The sequence below is a fragment of the Chiloscyllium plagiosum genome, unplaced genomic scaffold, assembly GCF_037043375.1.
Source record: "Chiloscyllium plagiosum isolate Xiang-an unplaced genomic scaffold, Cpla_swu_hap1 HiC_scaffold_19, whole genome shotgun sequence".
In the NCBI taxonomy this organism is placed as follows: Eukaryota; Metazoa; Chordata; class Chondrichthyes; order Orectolobiformes; family Hemiscylliidae; genus Chiloscyllium; species Chiloscyllium plagiosum.
In genome coordinates, this window is record NW_028270157.1 from 14,842,833 (window position 1) to 14,863,269 (window position 20,437).

Consider the following 20,437-nt stretch of genomic DNA (forward strand, 5'->3'; position numbering starts at 1 on the left):
CTAAGGCTACACTTGGCAAAATACTTCATTGACTGTAAAAGAACCTTGGAGTCATGAAATAACGGAATGGCGCTCTATAAATGGAAGACCTCCTTCAGAGCGCAAGATCAATTCATGCCAAGTTGTGTCCACCGAGCTGTCACTATTTGGGAAAATGTGAAAAGCGAGATTTTAACAACAAGTGGTTTGAGTGCTTGGGTGGGCGTCTGTTTCACAGTCGCGTTCCCACTCAGTCCTGTCTCGTGGTCAGAGTTGATGTGCAAGCCACAGATGGAATTTGTAATTTGCAGAGGGAGGGACAGGGTAAAGAAGGAGAGGGAAGTACAATGGAATATCAGGATTTGACTGCCTGCATGGGGAATTGAAATACCATCTGGTCCTCATTTACACTGTCTCTATCTCTCCCTCCCCGACTGCTCGCGTGGAAAAGAAGCAAGGATATCTCGCCACATCTGTCCCACTTTCGACTTTTCAAAGTTTGAGGGCGGGGGAGGGGAAACATTTTTTGTTTTGTTTACCTAAAGGAGTACATTGCAAGAAGGGGGTCAGAGAATCGATTGTTCTTTATTGAGGGGAAAAAAATTATTGACACCGACATACTGAGCTGGAGTCTGGAAGTGACGAGGTAAATTAAAGTTTTATACAGTTTACAAATACGGAAGCTTTTCTTTCTTATAATCTCGATCGGTTCCCCAGTAGCCCGCTCCAGGTTTGAATGTGTTCAAATTAAGTCTTTAGCCTTTGTGCAATAAAATTAAATGTTTACCCTTGATGCAATCCGATTTATTGCCCGGAACTGCACAACGTCAGCACAAAGTTTCACTCTGTGGACAATTATATAGAATCAAAACATATTTCTGGAGTGAGGGCGGAGCGGTGAAGGCAACTCCAGTATTTTGGAATCGACATTTTAAAATAAAAATAAATGCACCAAAAACAGAAGTGGCTGTATTAATAAAGAGTAAAATAACATGCAACAACTCTGTTCCCATTGAGCTGTGGACGAGAAAACCCATTAGCAGTGTGACGCTGGCAAACGTTTGATTCGCCATTCGTCGTCATACTGTTGTTTAAAACAGACACTCCTGTACAGTATTTTATAAAAAAAACTCTTCACTTCTTGAAATAATTTGTTCTGACCCTCTGTCGAGACTCCACCATTCCTGGACTGCAGTGGTTCAAAAGGGCAGCTCACCATCACCTCAGGAAGGGCAACTAGGGATGGGTAATGGACACCGGCTCCATCAGTGACATCAACAACCCATCGCTAAATGGGGAAAAAAAATCTTGTCAATATTTACAAGCTGATATTTTGCTACTTGTAAATCTGCAGAGCCTCTTGCATCCTGGTAAAGTTTAGTTGCCTGCTGACTTTATCTGTTCCTTTGAGACCAGTTCTGTGTTTTGTTTGTCCCTGGAGGGGATTGGTCCAATTGGATCATGACTTTTTAAAAAGAGGCTGGATTATTTATTACTGTTGCTAGAGCTGCAACAGTTCATGGGAAGAACTGGTATTATTGCTGAACTGTTAATCCAGGTGACATTTCTGTTACAGCAGGTGGTGGAATTCAACAAACAAATATAGAATTAAAAGTCTAATGATGACCACGAATCAGTTGTCGTTTGTTGCAAAAACCCATGGGTCACTTTAAGGAAGGAAACTGTCATCTTTACCTGATCTGGCGTATATTTGACTCCAGACCCACAGCAACGTGGTTGACTCTCAACAGCCCCCTGGGCAATTAGAAACGGGCAATAAATGCTGGCCTTGCCTGCGACACCCACATCCCATGAATGAACAAAAAAAAGTGGCTATTTGGCCCCTCGAGACAACTTCTAGATATTCAGCCTGTTGCCCTGAGATCATTGAATAATAGAATAGTTTCAACATAGAAAGAGGCCCATTAAGCCCTTTGTAATTGTGCCAGCTGTACCTCAGTGTTATGCCCTACTTAGATTAGGTTCCCTACAGTATGGAAACAGGCCCTTTTGGCCCAACAAGTCCACACCAAACCTCTGAAGAGTAACCCACCCAGACCTATTCCCCTACCCTATATTCTCCCCTGACACTATGAGCAATTTAGCATGGCCAATTCACCTGACCTGCACATCTTTGGACTGTGGGAGGAAATGGAGCACCTGGAGGAAACCCACGCAGACACAAAAAGAATGTACAAACTCTACACAGACAGTCACCCGAGGCTAGGATTGAACCTGGGTCCCTGGTGCTGTGAGACAGCAGTGCTAAACACTGAGCCACCATGCCACCCACCTTGGATGCTCTTTGACATCTGAACAGCTTCTTAAGGTTTTTTGAAGGTCAGGAAAAATAATAGAATAACCTTTTTTCCCTTTTAAAAAAAGATGGCTCAGATTAGCTGTTATATTGTTTGCTAACGCTCCTATGTAACACATTACGATGTTTTATTAAAAAACAAATACATGATCACAAGTCTTGTTAGTGTGGTATACCTGAAGTTTAACCAAAATTCTAAACTAAACATTTGTAGAATAGCATATAGCCCAGGATGGTGGGTGGAGCTATTGTCTCAGAGCTTTTTACCTGATAGTGCCGGAAGTATATGGTGAAAGCTGGAAGCTGGAAGTCCATTCGGCTTTTGTGAGTTGACTAGGAAATGTTCACACAGGGACCCAGTGGAAATTACAAGTCACCTAATGCAAGTGCTGACTGACTCTGCTTTTGAACTTTAAGGCTGTTTCTCTTTGTTGCAGAGTTGAGGACCAGAGGGCATAATCTCAGAATAAAGATTTGCACATTTTAGTCACAGATAAGGAAGAATTTCTTCTGTCAGAGGGACCTGAATCTGGAATTCTTTACTGTGGAATGCTGTTGAGCTTGGGTCACTAAGTATATTCAAAGGTAAACGAAACAGATTTTTGATCAGTAAGAGAATCAAAGTTTATGAGGAAAAGACAAGAAAGTAGAGTTAAGGATTATCAGATTGGCCATGATCTCATCAAATGGTGGAACATTTAATTGATGGATTGAATGGCCTGTTATCTCCCCCTGCATCTTATGGTGTTTTGGTGTTGTTCTGGGTGCTAGCCAAAGCTGTATGTTGAGAAGAAACTTCATAGGCAAGAAAAGGAACAGGAAGACACTCATATATCAACACTCATTCCTGATGAAGGGCTCTTGCCTGAAACGTTGATTCTCCTGCTCCTCGGATGTTGCCTGAACTGCTGTGCTTTTCCAGTACCACACTCTCGACTCTGATCTTCCAGCATCTGCAGTCCTCACTTTCTCCTTTGCATTCAAAGACCATACCTGGAGTATCAACAGCACCATTGCGGCTCTGTACTCTTGTTTCTAGGTTAGAAGATTATAGGTTCATATATCCATTACAGTTCTGATGAAGTGTTGCACTGCTGTAAGTGTCATCTTGGTTGAGATGTTAATCTTCAGCCCTGTTTCATACTATTTTTAATTTTAAAAATATTCATAAAAATACTTATTCATAAACCTTATTCATAAAAATCTGTCTGTATACATACATTGTTAAAAAATGTGGTGCTGGAAAAACACAGCAGGCCAGGCAGCATCCGAGGAGCAGGAGAATCGACATTTCGGGCATAAGCCCTTCTTCATGCCTATGCCCGAAACATCGATTCTCCTGCTCCTCGGATGCTGCCTAGCCTGGTATGTTTTTCCAGCACCACATTTTTCAACTCTGGTCTCCAGCATCTGCAGTCCTCACTTTCTCCCTGTATATATACATTGTCACAAGTACAGTTGTTGCATGTTAAGTAAACAAAAAGACCATTCATATTGACTCTATCCCAACAAACCAAAAACCTCTGTTATACATTCAATACTAATAGTTACATATATTTGAGGCACTAGGACGGTCCGATATCTGAATGGACCCCCATTTAACTTTGGCAGAAAGACCTCAGACAGTGGTCTTTCCTCACTGTGCTTTGGCGGCAGCCACCCCAAGTTTTAGTGTGTCCCTCAGCACGTAGTGCTAGACCTTGAAATCCACTGAAGTTCATCAGCTGAGTTATAACCAGCTTTTGCCTTTCACAGTCTTCAAGTCCATTAAAGACAGTGTGTGTCATAGTTGCGCAGAGTGAGGTGACCCTCACAGTAAGAACCCCTACTCAAGCACTACAGCTAGTCTGCTTGACCAGGAAATGTTCCCACTCATATCAACTGCTGGAGGCATATCAGAAAGATCTGCCAGTTGATAATTGTTTGGCTGTAATATGTCCCACCTTCTGGAGATATCAGATCCTGAGGTGGGACGTGAACCCAGAGCTTCTGCCCAGTGGCAGGGACAATACCCACTGCATCACAAAACCTCCCTAGACACAGTTATGTATCTGTTGACAGGCTAAAAAAATGGTGGTCAATTTTTGGACAGCAAACCTCCACAGTCAACACTGGTAATGATCAGATAATCTGTTTCAGGGTATTTAACGAAAAATTAAAAAAAAACTCCCTGTCGTTTTATCAAGCCAAGGAATATTTTGGTTTTTGAAAGGCAAACAAAATCTTTGTTTATCTCATCTGAAAGATAGCACCTTCAACAGTGCACTAATCCTTCAGCATTGCCCTGGAGCAGAATTTGAACCCATTATCTTTCATCAAAGATGAAATCTCTACCAGTGAATGGTACCATTAATACGTTGCAAAACAATGAATTGCAGATGCTGGAGTTCTGAAACAAACAAAAACAAACATTTCTGGAGAGACCCAGCAGATCTAGCAGCATTGATGGTGAGAAGACAAGAGTTAATATTTCAAACAACAGTCTGCAGACCGGTCTCGAAATATTTACTCTGTTTTCTCACCACAGATGCTGCCAAATAATTACTATGTTAATTCTTAGTGTTTGGATTGATACTGAAGGTGGATTTATGTCTACAGCAGTTCTGCTTCTGTTAAAAGAAAGTCAGAAGTCACACAGCACCAGGTTGACTTCACCTGATGAAGGAGAGGTGCTCTGAAAGCTTGTGATTTCAAATAAACCTGTTGGACAATAGCCTGGTGTTGTTTGACTTCTGATTTTGTCTACCCCAGTCCAACACCAGCAGCTCCACATGATGGCTACCAAGGTAGTGGTCTGGATTTAAAGGTTAATAAATTTTGTGGTGTGATGCTATTCATTTTCTTGAAAATGCAAATATATGATCTATACAGCTGGAGATAGTATATTCCAGTAGGTCAGTAAGCCTGTTCATCTGCATAACTTCCTTTACTAACTTTTTTTTTCGTAACTACTAAGTCTAAGCAAAGGCTTGGGTTCTCTATATCTGCCAAGATTCCATCACAGGGTGGATATGCATTTTATTCAACTGTAATGTGTCCGATGGCCTGAAATTAGGTCAAACCTTGGCAAGGATTTGTATTACATTACAGGATTTCCTAGTTGTCTTTGCAGTTAGAACAAGTAGTCCTACTTTCAATGGAGTTTACAAAAATGAGATATGATCTTACTGTAACATGTAAGTTTCTGACGGGACTTTATTAAGTTAAGCACCGAGCTGACATTTCCCTTGGTGGGGAAATATCAATTGAGAATTTCAGAATAAGGAGTTGCCTCACTTAAGATGGAGATAAAAAGGAATGTCTTCTCTTAGAGAGGATCTTGAATATTTGCAATGATCTTACCGAGAGAGCAGCGAGAGGCTGCCTACTTGAATGCATTTAAGACTGAGACAGCCAGATTCTTGTTCTGTGGAGGTGTGAAGACTCTTGACAACAGGTGGGAAAGTAGAGTTGAGCCTGCTTGTGGGGCTGAAACCTGCTTGTGGGGCCTCTCATTTCTTGCATTCTTTATCATTAGCTTTTCTAATTGGAAACCTAACTATTTTAAAATACATTTGAAACTTGTTTAGCCGTTTATTGGTTGCAACGGTTTCACAAAATAATGTGAACTGTACAAGCAGTCACTAATAATTTCAGGTACAGTGTACAGAGTTTTTAAAGATGGGCAGAGAGTGAAGGCTTCACTGCACCATCGATGGTTTGATCATTCTTTCCCTTCTTCCAAACCATTTCCCTCTGAGTGCAATCAAAGGGTTCAACACCCATATCAGAAGACTTGAGTGCAAAAAGATGAGCTGACACTCTTAATGCAGGGCTGAGGAAGGTATTGTTTTTCATTTGTCCCGCGGATGCAGGCACATTGTAGTGGATCTGGATTCTGGAGATCACAGGAGATTTCCTTCCCTGAAAGAGATTATTTGATTCTTTTTGATTTCATATGATTTATGATTGTCACATGTAACTGGATACAGTGAAAAGTTTTGTTTTGTGTGCAGTGCAGGCAGATCATATACAAAGTGCACAAGAGTAATAGAACAGAGTGAGGAATACAGTCTTACAGCTGCAGAGAAGAGGCACAAATAGGAAGATCAACATTCAATTTAAAGTTTGAGAGGTCGTTAACAGCAGGGAAGAAGCTGTTCTTGAATCTGTTGGTTTGTGTGTTTAAGCTTTTGTATCTTCTGCCCCACGGAAAAGTTGGAAGAGATTATAACTGGGGTGGGAGGGGTCTTTGATTACATTGGCTGCCTTCCTGAGGCAGCGGGAAGTATAGATGGAGTCAATGGATGGAAGGCTGGCTTGCGTGATGTGTTCACAAATCTCTGCAGTTTCTTGGGCCACATGGGTTTTCATAACATTTCATGATTATTTCATGGTTACCATAACAAAGACTAACTTTCAATTTCAGAATTATTAATTCAGTTTAAATTCTGCCTAGTACTGTCATGGGATTGGGCCTGCATTCCCCACAGTATTACTCTGGACCTCTTAATTACTGCTCCAATCACAATACCATAATGCCACCATTTTCCCCTTAAACATTGAACTGCTGGGGGACTGTCTTTCACACGGTGTCCCTCTCAGGTGGATATAAAATGTCTTGTAACTTTAATGTGAAGTTCTCCTTGGTCTTCTGGCCAATTTTTGTCCTTCGACCAACTGGTGCTGCTATTTATTGGAGCTTGCTGTACTAAAACTTGCTGCCACATTTTCCATTACAGCTACATGTAAAAAAATGCTCCTCATTGGGGGTACAGCATATTGGCAACTCATAAGCCCACTTGGGAGTGAAGGTAGAAGGCATTCCTGCTGGTGATAAAACAGTTAGAATAACCATCGTTGGATTTATAGTTGGGTCCAGGTCAGGGGCAGGAATGACATTACCCAGTGCTACTCTTGGCCTAGGGCCTGGTCCCCTACTCAAGCAGAGAAGCCTTGCCCCTTGACCTGAAGACAGTGGGCTACCTAGAGCCATTTGCCCTCAGTTATTGGACCCTGATGTATCCCATTGTCCCAGGCTGGGCCATACCATTAGAAACATTGCAGGTTGAAACTTATTGGCAGGGTTGAAAAATGGTTGTGGTGGGGCTTGTTTTGTGTGTGTGTGTGTGTGGGTGTGTGTGTGGGTGGGTGGGTGGGGGGGGGGGGGGGGGGGGGGGGGTTGGACCGCGAGGTATGCAGGGGGTTTTCCCACCACACAAGATTTTGCTTTTGGGATACATCCCAGGAGGGTCAGGGATTCTCTCAGTAAGCTTCAGAAATACTCTGGCCTTCTGTCAGTGTCACTGAAGCCCCCTTCACTCAATTACTGGTTAAGAAATAATTAGGGTGGAAAATGGACATACAATGGAAGCACTTTGATGATCAAGGTAAACGTTATAGGACTTTCGTTGGAACTATAACTTGAGGACTGTCCTCACTTTGGTCTCCTTCTCCAAGGTACCGTACATTTGCATTAGAAGTTGGGGGGAGGGGGCAACAAACGTTGACCAGACTGTTATCTGAACTTCGAGCACAGGCCTATCAAGAGAACTAATGTAGAGTGACCTATACTTGCTTAACAGTAAAAGAATGAGAGGTGACAATCTCATTGAAATGTATGTTGCAATTCTAATGGCCTTTAGGACAGGAAAATGCCATCCCTCCCTGATCTGGCCTATGTGTGACTCCAGACCCACAGCAAAGTGGCTGACTATTGACTGCCTTCTGAGCAATTGAGATGGGCAATAAATACTGGCCTAGCCAGTGATGCCCTCATCCCATGAGTGAGTTTTTAAAAATAACATTCTTCTTAGGTTCAAAAGCCCAAATGCTGTGAGACCTCCTGCCCTGGATGGAGATTCAGGGGTTTCAGGTTAAGAGGCCATCATTTAGAACTGGGAAAAGGATATGGAAATGAACTGAAAAAAGATTATACGCTCTGATGGATGTGAATGTTTAGTATTCTCTAACCATCAATGGATGCTCAGTTGTTGAATATATTCAGGAGTCAGATCAATAGATTTTGGAATCTGAGGGAAGTCAGAGGTTTCGGGATAACTCAGGAAGCTGGAGTTGAGCCTATAGATAAGCCATGATTGTAATGAATGGGGTCCAGCTCAAATATGGGCTACTCCTGCTCTAGCTTTCCTCTGTGCTCAGTCTGCAAGATACCATTTGTCTCTGCATTTGTGTTTTCTTGTTACCTGATTGTCTCCCACAGGAGCCAGTAGCATGTGAATGAAGGCCCAATGCAAGGAATGTGGCTCAACTCACAAGCTGGCATCATTTGATGGTGGCAGAAGTTGTGGCCAATATTCACCGTAAACACAATCCTCTTAAGAGTCCAGTGTGATTTTATTGGGGCTTATTTAGTTTTTCAAGCCTTTTGTTAATTAATGCTTCTCTTCATCTTATTATCCCAACAGACCATTTGCTAAGTAACAGGAAAAGAATGGCATTCATTAGAAAAAGTAAGTACACTGGAAAGGAACGATTCTCACACTTGTTGACTTTCAACAGATATTGGGACAGAAGGGTGGCAAGCAGGTTTTTGAACAGACTAAGACAGACTGTTACCCATTCCCTGGGGATTATGTTGCATTGTTGTTTTGGAAGTGGTTGAGAATTCCATTTATTGTAGGATGTAGCTTCTCACATGAATGTGAAAGAGTGTCCTACTGGACCATTAAAAATTCAGTGCTTTTTTTACCATGTGTTTTGAGGAGAGTACCTTGCTGAGTGAAATGTTCCCTCCATGCTTTTAAGTAAGACCTTGGTATTTGCCGGCCAGACTCCATGTCACATCTGAAATTTTCCCCTCTTTACACTTTAAGGGATCCTACTGGAACTCCCTAATTGTCATTTACCAGGCTGCCGTGGGACACATGGTTTTAATCAGTCGATGGGTGAATACAAGGCCCAGATGTTAAAATGGCCCAAGCTCAAGATGCTGTTGTCACAGCAATGTGGTGCTTACCCTGCGCTTAGCTTTTCCAAACCTACTCCCACTTAATAACTCCCACAATGTCCAAAAGCATTTCACAGAGGCAAAATTGGCCATAGTTGGGAAAGAATCGGGCTGGGATGATAGGAGCTCTAATCTCAGAAGCTGGTTTTGGAAAATGTTATGACTTTGAGAGTGTGGTGTTGATTTACTCAAGTTCATACTTATGTGGCTTGATGGCTTGCTTCTTATTAGTAGGTGACTCCCCCTGCCCTGTATCTATTGACATAGGTACATAGCAATGACACAATGAAACTCTCTAATATGCATCGAATTTTCCTGATTTCGAAGGGAGGTTGTATTTATACTAGCTAAGACAATCTGCAGTTAATGTTTATAAACTGCTTTATTCCACAATAGGCAAAATGAAACACTGTGTATATGATGAGAAACTCCCATTTGTATTCCATTGTATCATGAACATTAATAAGTTGACGTTTTACTTGATATGAAAACACCAGGTAGGGTAGATGGATTGGCCATGTTAAATTGCCCAGCATCTCAGGGAACTTTCCATGAGCAGCCTGCCTTCCATTGTCCACACAGGTGGGCATCAGGAAATCTTATTGAGCAGCCTCCTGTGTGGCACCAGCCATTGGTCTTCTGGAATTCCAAATGGATGATGTCCACTGACTCTCCTTTGTCTAACTTGCTCGTTACCTCTGCAAAAAATTCCAACAGATTTGTCAGACAAGATTTCCTGATGACTAAGCTGTGCTGACTCAGCCCTATCTCACCAAGTATGATGCAATCTCATCCTTAGTAATGAACTCCAAAATCTTACCGGCCTGTAGTTTCCTGTCTTCTGCCTCCATCCCTTCTTAAACAGAAGTATTAGATTGGTCATTTTTTAATCCTCTAGGACCCCTCCCTGACTCCAGTGATTCCTGCAAGATCATCACCAATACCTGTACACTTTCCTCAGCTATCTCCTTCAGAGTTCTGGAGTTTAGTCCTTCCAGTCTGGGTGATTTATCCACCTTCAGGCCTCTCAGCTTCCCCAGCACTTTCTCTTTAGTGATGGTCATTACACTCACCTCTGCCCCCTGATTCTATTGGTATGCTGCTGATGCCTTCCATCCTGAAAACTGATGCAAAATACCTACTCAGTTCCTCTGCTAATTCTTTGTTTGCCATTTGTACTTCTCCAACCAATTTTCCAGCAGTCCAGGGATGTGCAGGTTAGATGGTATGGCCATGTTAAATTGCCCGGGGATTGGTAGGTTAGATGGTATGGCCATGTTAAATTGCCCAGGGATGTGCAGGTTAGATGGTATGGCCATGTTAAATTGCCCGGGGATTGGTAGGTTAGATGGTATGGCCATGTTAAATTGCCCAGGGAAGTGCAGGTTAGATGGTATGGCCATGTGAAATTGCCCACAGATGTGCAGGTTAGATGGTATGGCCATGTTAAATTGCCCAGGGATGGGTAGGTAGGATGGATTGGCCATGTTAAATTGCCCAGGGATGTGCAGGTTAGAAGGTTTGGCCATGTTAAATTGCCCAGGGATGGGTAGGTAGGATGGATTGGCCATGTTAAATTGCCCAGGGATGTGCAGGTTAGATGGTATGGCCATGTTAAATTGCCCAGGGATGGGTAGGTAGGATGGATTGGCCATGTTAAATTGCCCAGGGATGTGCAGGTTAGATGGTTTGGCCATGTTAAATTGCCCAGGGATGTGCAGGTTAGATGGTATAGCCATGCTAAATTGCCCAGGGAAGTGCAGGTTAGATGGTTTGGCCATGTTAAATTGCCCAGGGATGTGCAGGTTAGATGGTATGGCCATGTTAAATTGCCCAGGGATGGGTAGGTTAGATGGATTGACCATGTTAAATTGCCCAGGGATGTGCAGGTTAGATGGTTTGGCCATGTTAAATTGCCCAGGGATGTGCAGGTTAGATGGTATAGCCATGCTAAATTGCCCAGGGAAGTGCAGGTTAGATGGTTTGGCCATGTTAAATTGCCCAGGGATGTGCAGGTTAGATGGTATGGCCATGTTAAATTGCCCAGGGATGGGTAGGTAGGATGGATTGGCCATGTTAAATTGCCCAGGGATGTGCAGGTTAGATGGTTTGGCCATGTTAAATTGCCCAGGGATGTGCAGGTTAGATGGTATAGCCATGCTAAATTGCCCAGGGAAGTGCAGGTTAGATGGTTTGGCCATGTTAAATTGCCCAGGGATGTGCAGGTTAGATGGTATGGCCATGTTAAATTGCCCAGGGATGGGTAGGTAGGATGGATTGGCCATGTTAAATTGCCCAGGGATGTGCAGGTTAGAAGGTTTGGCCATGTTAAATTGCCCAGGGATGGGTAGGTAGGATGGATTGGCCATGTTAAATTGCCCAGGGATGTGCAGGTTAGATGGTATGGCCATGTTAAATTGCCCAGGGATGGGTAGGTAGGATGGATTGGCCATGTTAAATTGCCCAGGGATGTGCAGGTTAGATGGTTTGGCCATGTTAAATTGCCCAGGGATGTGCAGGTTAGATGGTATAGCCATGCTAAATTGCCCAGGGAAGTGCAGGTTAGATGGTTTGGCCATGTTAAATTGCCCAGGGATGTGCAGGTTAGATGGTATGGCCATGTTAAATTGCCCAGGGATGGGTAGGTTAGATGGATTGACCATGTTAAATTGCCCAGGAATGGGTAGGTTAGATGGATTGGCCATGTTAAATTGCCCAGGGATGTGCAGGTTAGATGGTTTAGCCATGTTAAATTGCCCAGGGATGGGTAGGTTAGATGGATTGGCCATGTTAAATTGCCCAGGGATGTGCAGGTTAGATGGACTGGCCATGTTGAATTGGCTAACTGCCAACTCGCGGACACCTACTCCTACTGCCCCCTTGACCCTGACCCCACCTCCCACTACCAAACCATCATCTCCCAGACCTCAGGGGATCTTCCATCCACCGCCTGCAACCTTATAGTCCCACAAGCCCGCACCGCCCGTTTCTACCTCCTGCCCAAAATCCACAAACCTGACTGCCCATCGTCTCAGCTTGCTCCTCCCCCACCGAACTCATCTCTGCATACCTCGACATGGTCCTGTTCCCCTTAGTCCAAAAACTCCTCACCTACATTCGGGACACCATCCACTCCCTCCACCTCCTCCATGATTTTCGCTTCCCTGGCCCCAACGCCTTATCTTCACCATGGACATCCAGTCCCTATACACCTCCATCCACCATCACGAAGGCCTCAAAGCCCTCCACTTCTTCCTTTCCCGCCGAACCAACCAGTATCCTTCCACTGACACCCTCCTTCGACTGACTGAACTAGCCCTCACTCTGAACAACTTCTCTTTCCAATGCTCCGACTTCTTCCAAACCAAAGGAGTAGCCATGGGCCCCTGCATGGGCCCCAGCTATGCCTGCCTCTTTGTCGGATATGTGAAACAATCCATCTTCCGCAGCTACACTGGCACCACCCCCCACCTTTTCCTCCGCTACATCGACGACTGTATCGGCGCAACCTCGTGCTCCCACGAGGAGGTTGAACAGTTCATCCACTTTACTAACACCTTCCATCCCGACCTCAAATTTACCTGGACCATCTCGGACTCCTCCCTCCCCTTCCTAGACCTCTCCATTTCTATCTCGGGTGACCGACTCAACACGGACATTTACTATAAACCGACCAACTCCCACAGCTACCTAGACTACACCTCCTCCCACACTGCCCCCTGTAAAAACGCCATCCCATATTCCCAATTCCTTCGCCTCCGCTGCATCTGCTCCCAGGAGGACCAATTCCAATACCGAACAACCCAGATGGCCTCCTTCTTCAAAGACCGCAATTTCCCCTCAGACGGGTTGATGATGCTCTCCACCGCATCTCCTCCACTTCCCGCTCTTCCTCCCTTGAACCCCACCCCTCCAATCGCCACCAGGACAGAACCCCATTGGTCCTCATCTACAACTCCACCAACCTCCAGATACATTGTATCATCCTTCGTCATTTCCGCCACCTCCAAACAGACCCCACCACCAAGGATATATTTCCCTCCCCTCCCCTATCAGCGTTCCGGAAAGACTAATCCCTCCGTGACTCCCTCGTCAGGTCCACAACCCCCACCAACCCAACCTCCACTCCCGGCACCTTCCCCTGCAACCGCAAGAAATGCAAAACTTGCGCCCACACCTCCCCCTTCACATCCCTCCAAGGCCCCAAGGGATCCTTCCATATCCATCACAAATTCACCTGCACCTCCACACACATCATTTACTGCATCTGCTGCACCCGATGTGGCCTCCTCTACATTGGGGAGACAGGCCGCCTACTTGCGGAACGTTTCAGAGAACACCTCTGGGACACCCGCACCAACCAACCCAACCGCCCCGTGACTGAACACTTTAACTCCCCCTCCCTCTCCGCCAAGGACATGCAAGTCCTTGGCCTCCTCCATCGCCAGACCATGGCAACACGACGCCTGGAGGAAGAGCGCCTCATCTTCCGCCTAGGAACCCTCCAAACACAAGGGATGAATGCAGATTTCTCCAGCTTCCTCATTTCCCCCCCTCCCCCCACCTTATCTCAGTCCCAACCCTCAGACTCAGCACCGCCTTCTTGACCTGCAATCTTCTTCCTGACCTCTCCGCCTCCGCCCCCTTTCCGGCCTATCACCCTCACCTTAACCTCCTTCCACCTACTGCATTCCCAACACCCCTCCCTCAAGTCCCTCCTCCCTACCTTTTATCTTAGCCAGCTTGGCACACCCTCCCCATTCCTGAAGAAGGGCTTATGCCCGAAACGTCGATTCTCCTGCTCCTTGGATGCTGCCTGACCTGCTGCGCTTTTCCAGCAACACATTTTTCAGCTCTGATCTCCAGCATGTGCAGTCCTCACTTTCTCCATGTTGAATTGCCCAGGGATGTTTAGGTTAGATGGTTTGGCCATGTTAAATTGTCCAGGGATGTTTAGGTTAGATGGTATGGCCATGTTAAACTGTCCAGGGATGTGCAGGTTAGATGGTTTGGCCATGTTAAATTACCCAGGGATGTGTAGGTTAGGTGGGTTGGCCATGTTAAATTGCCCAGGGATGTGTAGGTTAGTTGGATTAGCAGTGGGAAATGTAGGGTTACAGGGATAGGGTAGAAAGGTGAATCTGAGTGGGATGCTGTCCTTAGAGTTGGTGTGGATTTGTTGGGCCTATTTCTACACTATAGTGATTCTGTAAATTCCTTGAACTCATAAGCCTCGTAGTGAAATGAAAAGGCTCGTCATCTCTGTCTTAAATAGGAGATCCCTTTTGCTAAAACTGTGTCTCCCAGTTCTAACCTCCCCCATCCTGTCAGCATCCACCCTTTCAAGACCCCTCAGGAGTCTTATCAGCATTAAAGAAGGGGTTAGAAAGGTGGAAGAGGCTTAAAGGAGTATTGGAGCAAGGTAGACACTTGAGTTTAGGAATGACTGCTGATGTGGTGGACAAATTCCAGATGTTCCAACAGGACCAAGCGATCTGTTCTGTAGTAGCCATTATATGTGAAAGAGCTGCATAAACTCTGATTGAGCCTCCCCTGTAATGACTTACTGCACTCAATAGATTTGTGTAATGAGGTGCCTGGGCCGATCTCAATAATTCCAATATGAGCTGGGCTGTAGACACAAATGTTTAAATCCTCATTTACCAATTCCATGTCACTGTCCCAATCCACTGCACTACTGTGCAGCCTGACAGCCTTGTTAGATCTCTGTGCTCCTCCAATTCTGGCCCCTTCGCGGATCGCCAATTTCGACTGCTTCAACATTCATGGCCATCTCTCTATCTAGCGAGTCCCCCAACCTCTCTGCCTCACTTTCCTATTTTAAGACACTCCTTAAAGTTCTCCTCTTGATCAAATGTTTGACCATTTCCCCCAATATCTCCAAGTGTGACTTGGTGTCACAACTTCATCTGATAACACCCTAACAAAATTGACTTGGGTCTGTTTATGATATTAAAGGTGCCGAACAAATTCCCGTTATTGTTGTATTTGTTGCTATAATAAACTATCTCGCCTGATTTTGTTTCCAATTTGTATTTATTTTAATTCCGAAATCTCAGATACTACTGGTATGGAGCCAATAGTCATCCCAAACTCTAGGGTCAATTTTCTGGTGTGTACTCTCATCATTTAAAAATGCATTTAAACTTAACAACATCAATAAAATAAAGTTAAGAATCACACAACACCAGGTTATAGTCCAACAGGTTTATTTGGAAGCACTAGCTTTCGGAGCGACGCCCCTTCATCAGGTGGTTGTCGGATGAGGGAGCAGCGCTCCGAAAGCTAGTGCTTCCAAGTAAACCTGTTGGACTATAACCTGGTGTTGTTTGATTTTTAACTTTGTCCATCCCAGTCCAACACCGGCATCTCCGAATCAATAAAATAACATATTCATGAAACACATAAATTGTTTTAATATGTTTTAAGTATTTTGAGAAGAAATTCATGGTTTTGCGTAATGAGCTTTATTTACTTGTGAAGTGCTGATTAATCTGTTTGGATTTGTTCTTTCTTGGATAAATACTTACCTTTGAGTGTTTTATTTTTGTGTTTTTCTTTTGTCCAGTTAATCAGGGCTTGCTGTTCCTAGTCATTCTAATGTTTTGCCTGGTCCTTTACAACAAATTTCACAAAATGTCACCGTACAAACAGGAAGCAGGTGAGTGTTCCTCTGTCATTTACAGGAGAGGTTCATTAGGAACTGGTGGAAATCTAGATTACACAATGATTTTGATCTGAAGTCATTTGACATTGTTATGAAGGTGTAAGGGGTACTGTACCTTTAAGAGAGTTGAAAGCTAGCTCGGACTAAGAGTGGCAAAGGAGAGTCATAGAGTCATAGAGATGTACAGCACAGAAACAGACCCTTCGGTCCAACCATCCATGCCGACCAGATATCCCAACCCAACCTAGTCCCATCTGCCAGCACTTGGCCCATATCCCTCCAAACCCTTCCTATTCATATACCCATCCAAATGCCTCTTAAATGTTGCAATTGTACCAGCCTCCACCACTTCCTCTGGCAGCTCATTCCATACATGTACCACCCTCTGCGTGAAAACGTTGCCCTTTCGGTCTCTTTTATATCTATCCCTTCTCACCCTAAACCTATGTCCTCTAGTTCTGGACTCCCCGACCCCAGGGAAAAGACTTTGTCTATTCATGCCCCTCATAATTTTGTAAACCTCTATAAGGTCACCCCTCAGCCTCCGAAGCTTCAGGGAAAACAGCCCCAACCTATTCAGCCTCTCCCTGTAGCTCAGATCCTCCAACCCTGGCAACATCCTTGTAAATCTTTTCTGAACCCTTTCAAGTTTCACATCTTTCCGATAGGAAGGAGACCAGAATTGCCCGCAATATTCCAACAGTGGCCTAACCAATGTCCTGTACAGCCGCAACATGACCTCCCAACTCCTGTACTCAATACTCTGACCAATAAAGGAAAGCATACCAAACGCCTTCTTCACTATCCTATCTACCTGCGACTCCACTTTCAAGGAGCTATGAACCTGCACTCCAAGGTCTCTTTGTTCAGCAACACTCCCTAGGACCTTACCATTAAGTGTATAAGTCCTGCTAAGATTTGCTTTCCCAAAATGCAGCACCTCGCATTTATCTGAATTAAACTCCATCTGCCACTTCTCAGCCCATTGGCCCATCTGGTCCAGATCCTGTTGTAATCTGAGGTAACCCTCTTCGCTGTCCACTACACCTCCAATTTTGGTGTCATCTGCAAACTTACTAACTGTACCTCTTATGCTCGCATCCAAATCATTTATGAAAATGACAAAAAGTAGAGGGCCTAGCACCATTCTTTGTGGCACTCCACTGGTCACAGGCCTCCAATCTGAAAAACAACCCTCCACCACCACCCTCTGTCTTGTAACTTTGAGCCAGTTCTGTATCCAAATGGCTAGTTTTCTCTGTATTCAATGAGATCTAACCTTGCTAACCAATCTCCCATGGGGAACCTTGTTGAACGCCTTACTGAAGTCCATGTAGATCACATCTATTGCTCTGCCATCATCAATCCTCTTTGTTACTTCTTCAAAAAACTCAATCAAGTTTGTGAGACATGATTTCCCACGCACAAAGCCATGTTGACTATCCCTTGCCTTTCCAAATACATGTACATCCTGTCCCTCAGGATTCCCTCCAACAACTTGCCCATCATCGAGGTCAGGCTCACTGGGTCTATAGTTCCCTGGCTTGTCTTTACCGCCCTTCTTAAACAGTGGCACCACGTTTGCCAACTGCCAGTCTTCTGGCACCTCACCTGTGACTATCGATGATTCAAATATCTCAGCGAGAGGCCCAGCAATCACTTCTGTAGCTTCCCACAGAGTTCTCGGGTACACCTGATCAGGTCCTGGGGATTTATCCACCTTTAATTATTTCAAGACATCCAGCACTTCCTCCTCTGTAATCTGGATATTTTGCAAGATGTCACCATCTATTTCCCTACAGTCTACATCTTCCATATCCTTTTCCACAGTAAATAGCATTGCAAAATATTCATAAAGTATCTCCCCCATTTTCTGTGGCTCCACGCAAAGGCAGCCTTGCTGATCTTTGAGGGGCCCTATTCTCTCCCTAGTTACCCTTTTGTCCTTAATATATTTGTAAAAATCTTTTGGATTCTCCTTAATTCTATTTGTCAAAGCTATCTCATGTCTCCATTTTGCCCTCCTGATTTCCCTCTTAAGTACACTCCTACTTCCTTTACACTCTTCTAAGGATTCACTCGATCCATCCTGTCTATACCTGGGTATATCCACAAAAGACTCCTGCGCTAGCTTCTGGATTAGTGGCGCTGGAAGAGCACAACAGTTCAGGCAGCATCCGAGGAGCAGTAAAATCAACATTTCGGGGAAAAGCACTTCATCAGGAATACAGGCAGAGAGCCTGAAGCGTGGAGAGGTAAGTGAGAGGAGGGTGGGGGTGGGGAGAAAGTAGCATAGAGTATAATAGGTGAGTGGGGGAGGGGATGAAGTTGATAGGTCGGGGGGGGCGGTGGAGTGGATAGGTGGAAAAGAAGATAAGCAGGTAGGACAAGTCATAGGGACAGTGCTGAGCTGGACGTTTGGGACTGCGGTGAGGTGGGGGAAGGGGAAATGAGGAAACTGTTGAAGTCCACATTGATGCCCTGGGGTTGAAGTGTTCCGAGGTGGAAGATGAGGCATTCTTCCTCCAGGCATCTGGTGGTGAGGGAGTGGCGGTGAAGGAGGCCCAGGACCTCCATGTCCTCGGCAGAATGGGAGGGGGAGTTGAAATGTTGGGCCACAGGGCGGAGTGGTTGACTGGTGCGGGTGTCCCGGAGATGTTCCCTAAAGCGCTCTGCTAGGAGGCGCCCAGTCTCCCCAAAGTAGAGGAGACCACATCGGGAGCAACGGATACAATAAATGATATTTAACCCTCCTGCACTAGCTGCCTACCTCTCTTTCCCTTCCTGGAGTTAACCCATCTATGTGACTGTATCGGTGACTTCCCCCCCTTCCTATAACTGCCATCCATCACACACTGTTGCTGTTGCAAATTCCTCATCACTTCTAACTGTCTCTCCAACCAATCCACTTGACCTGATAAGATTCGCATCCAACAGCATTTATGGCAGATATAATCCACAGTAAGCCTTAAACTCTCTTTAAACTCCCACATCTGACAAAAAGTACATATCACTGCAAAGGCTATTTTTGCTCCTTCACAATCTACAGACCCAGAAAATAACACCGTCTTATTCCTCTACAAACACTGCCCCAGGTTAAATTAATAGCTATGGCTTATATTTTAAGTTTACTCAAGAGACTTATCTCCAAAAACATAATCAAGAAAGAATCCCCTATACTCACTACTGCAGCCTCTCTCTTAGACAGACAGAGAGGCTGCAGTAGTGAGTATAGTGGATTCTTTCTTGATTATATGATTTTGGAGATAAGTCTCTTGATTAAACTTAAAATATAAGCCATAGCTATTAACGAGAGCTGCCAAAAGATCAACAGATGTAGGCTGCTAGTCAGAAATCTTTGAGAGGTATCTGTTTAGAGAAGGAGTTTGCACAGAGGAAAAAAAATCGACACGACCCGGAGAGTAAATCTACAGAGGAAGATACGAAAAGCAGATTCGACAGCTGGCTGGTGTTGAAATTTGAATTTTTCTGTAAATCTTAATCGGGGGTTTTATCGGACTAGTATTGTAGAGGGGAACGTAAAAGATAGGTTTAGATAAATGAGTTCTAAATAGTTGTTAGTTAATTATTCTCTGTTAGACTTTACAAAATTAAAGTTGTTAATTTTTACTTTAAATAGTGACTTTTGGGATAGTACTTTGCCACTTGAATTTTCACAGATTACATCACTGGGAGAATTTTTTTCTGTGTGTTGGATTTAAATTAGCAGAGGGGTTTACCCCGTGTCGTAACAATATTCAGATGGGTTTTATGAGTTAATGTCAGCTCTGCCACAGTTTTTTGTTCTTCTTTCCAACCTACCCTTTTAAAACAAGATATAAATGGAAAAATCAAGTCCCCTCAACAGCGTGAGTGGTCTGTGTATGGAAAGTTCCACAAGAACTTTTGGATGTGGATTCAGTTACAACATTTAAAAAACATTTGGATAAGTACATGAATAAGAAGTGTTTGATGGGATATGGGCCAAGCTTAGGTAGGTGGGACTAGTTTAGTTTAGGATTATGGTTGGCATGGACTGGTTGGACTGAAGGGTCTGTTTCTGTGCTGTATGACTATGATAGAATGAGCTGCCAGAGGAAGTGGTGGAGGCTGGTACAATTCCAACATTTAAAAGGCATCTGATTGGGTATATGAATAGAAATGGTTTTGAGGGATTATGGGCCAAATGCTGGCAAATGGGACTAGATTAGTTTAGGATATCTGGTTGGCATGAACGATTTGGACTGAATGGTCTGTTTCCATGCTGCATGTCTTTATGACTCTATAACATTATAAAAATAACATTCCCTCAACTCTGTTCCCATCAAACACTTCTTGGGATTGAGACAAGTGGTCAAAATACAGAGTAAAGTCATATTCCTTCTGAGTCAAATCCCACTCCAGACACTTGAGTGCATAATCAATTCTGAATTTCCTACTGGAAGAGTGCTATCTGTCCACAGTGTCACATTTTGGATCAGATGATAAACTTCTGGATGCTCCG

The 20,437-nt window shown here is 44.2% G+C and overlaps 1 protein-coding gene across 3 annotated transcripts in view; it reads left to right on the forward strand.

Moving 5' to 3' along the window:
* The first annotated feature begins 281 nt into the window (after positions 1-281).
* Positions 282-20,437, forward strand: part of glt8d2 (glycosyltransferase 8 domain containing 2) — a 44,345-nt gene continuing 24,189 nt past the window's right edge. The window contains exons 1-4 of one of the 3 annotated variants that reach the window (XM_087997040.1): positions 285-625; positions 2,734-2,881; positions 8,704-8,748; positions 15,835-15,927. In XM_087997040.1, the coding sequence (XP_087853166.1) occupies positions 8,730-8,748; positions 15,835-15,927 (112 nt within the window). In that variant the 5' untranslated portion in view covers positions 285-625; positions 2,734-2,881; positions 8,704-8,729. Of the gene's footprint in view, positions 626-2,733; positions 2,882-8,703; positions 8,749-15,834; positions 15,928-20,437 lie in introns of all 3 variants that reach the window. The other 2 variants (XM_043709937.2, XM_087997039.1) reach the window with 2 other exon arrangements.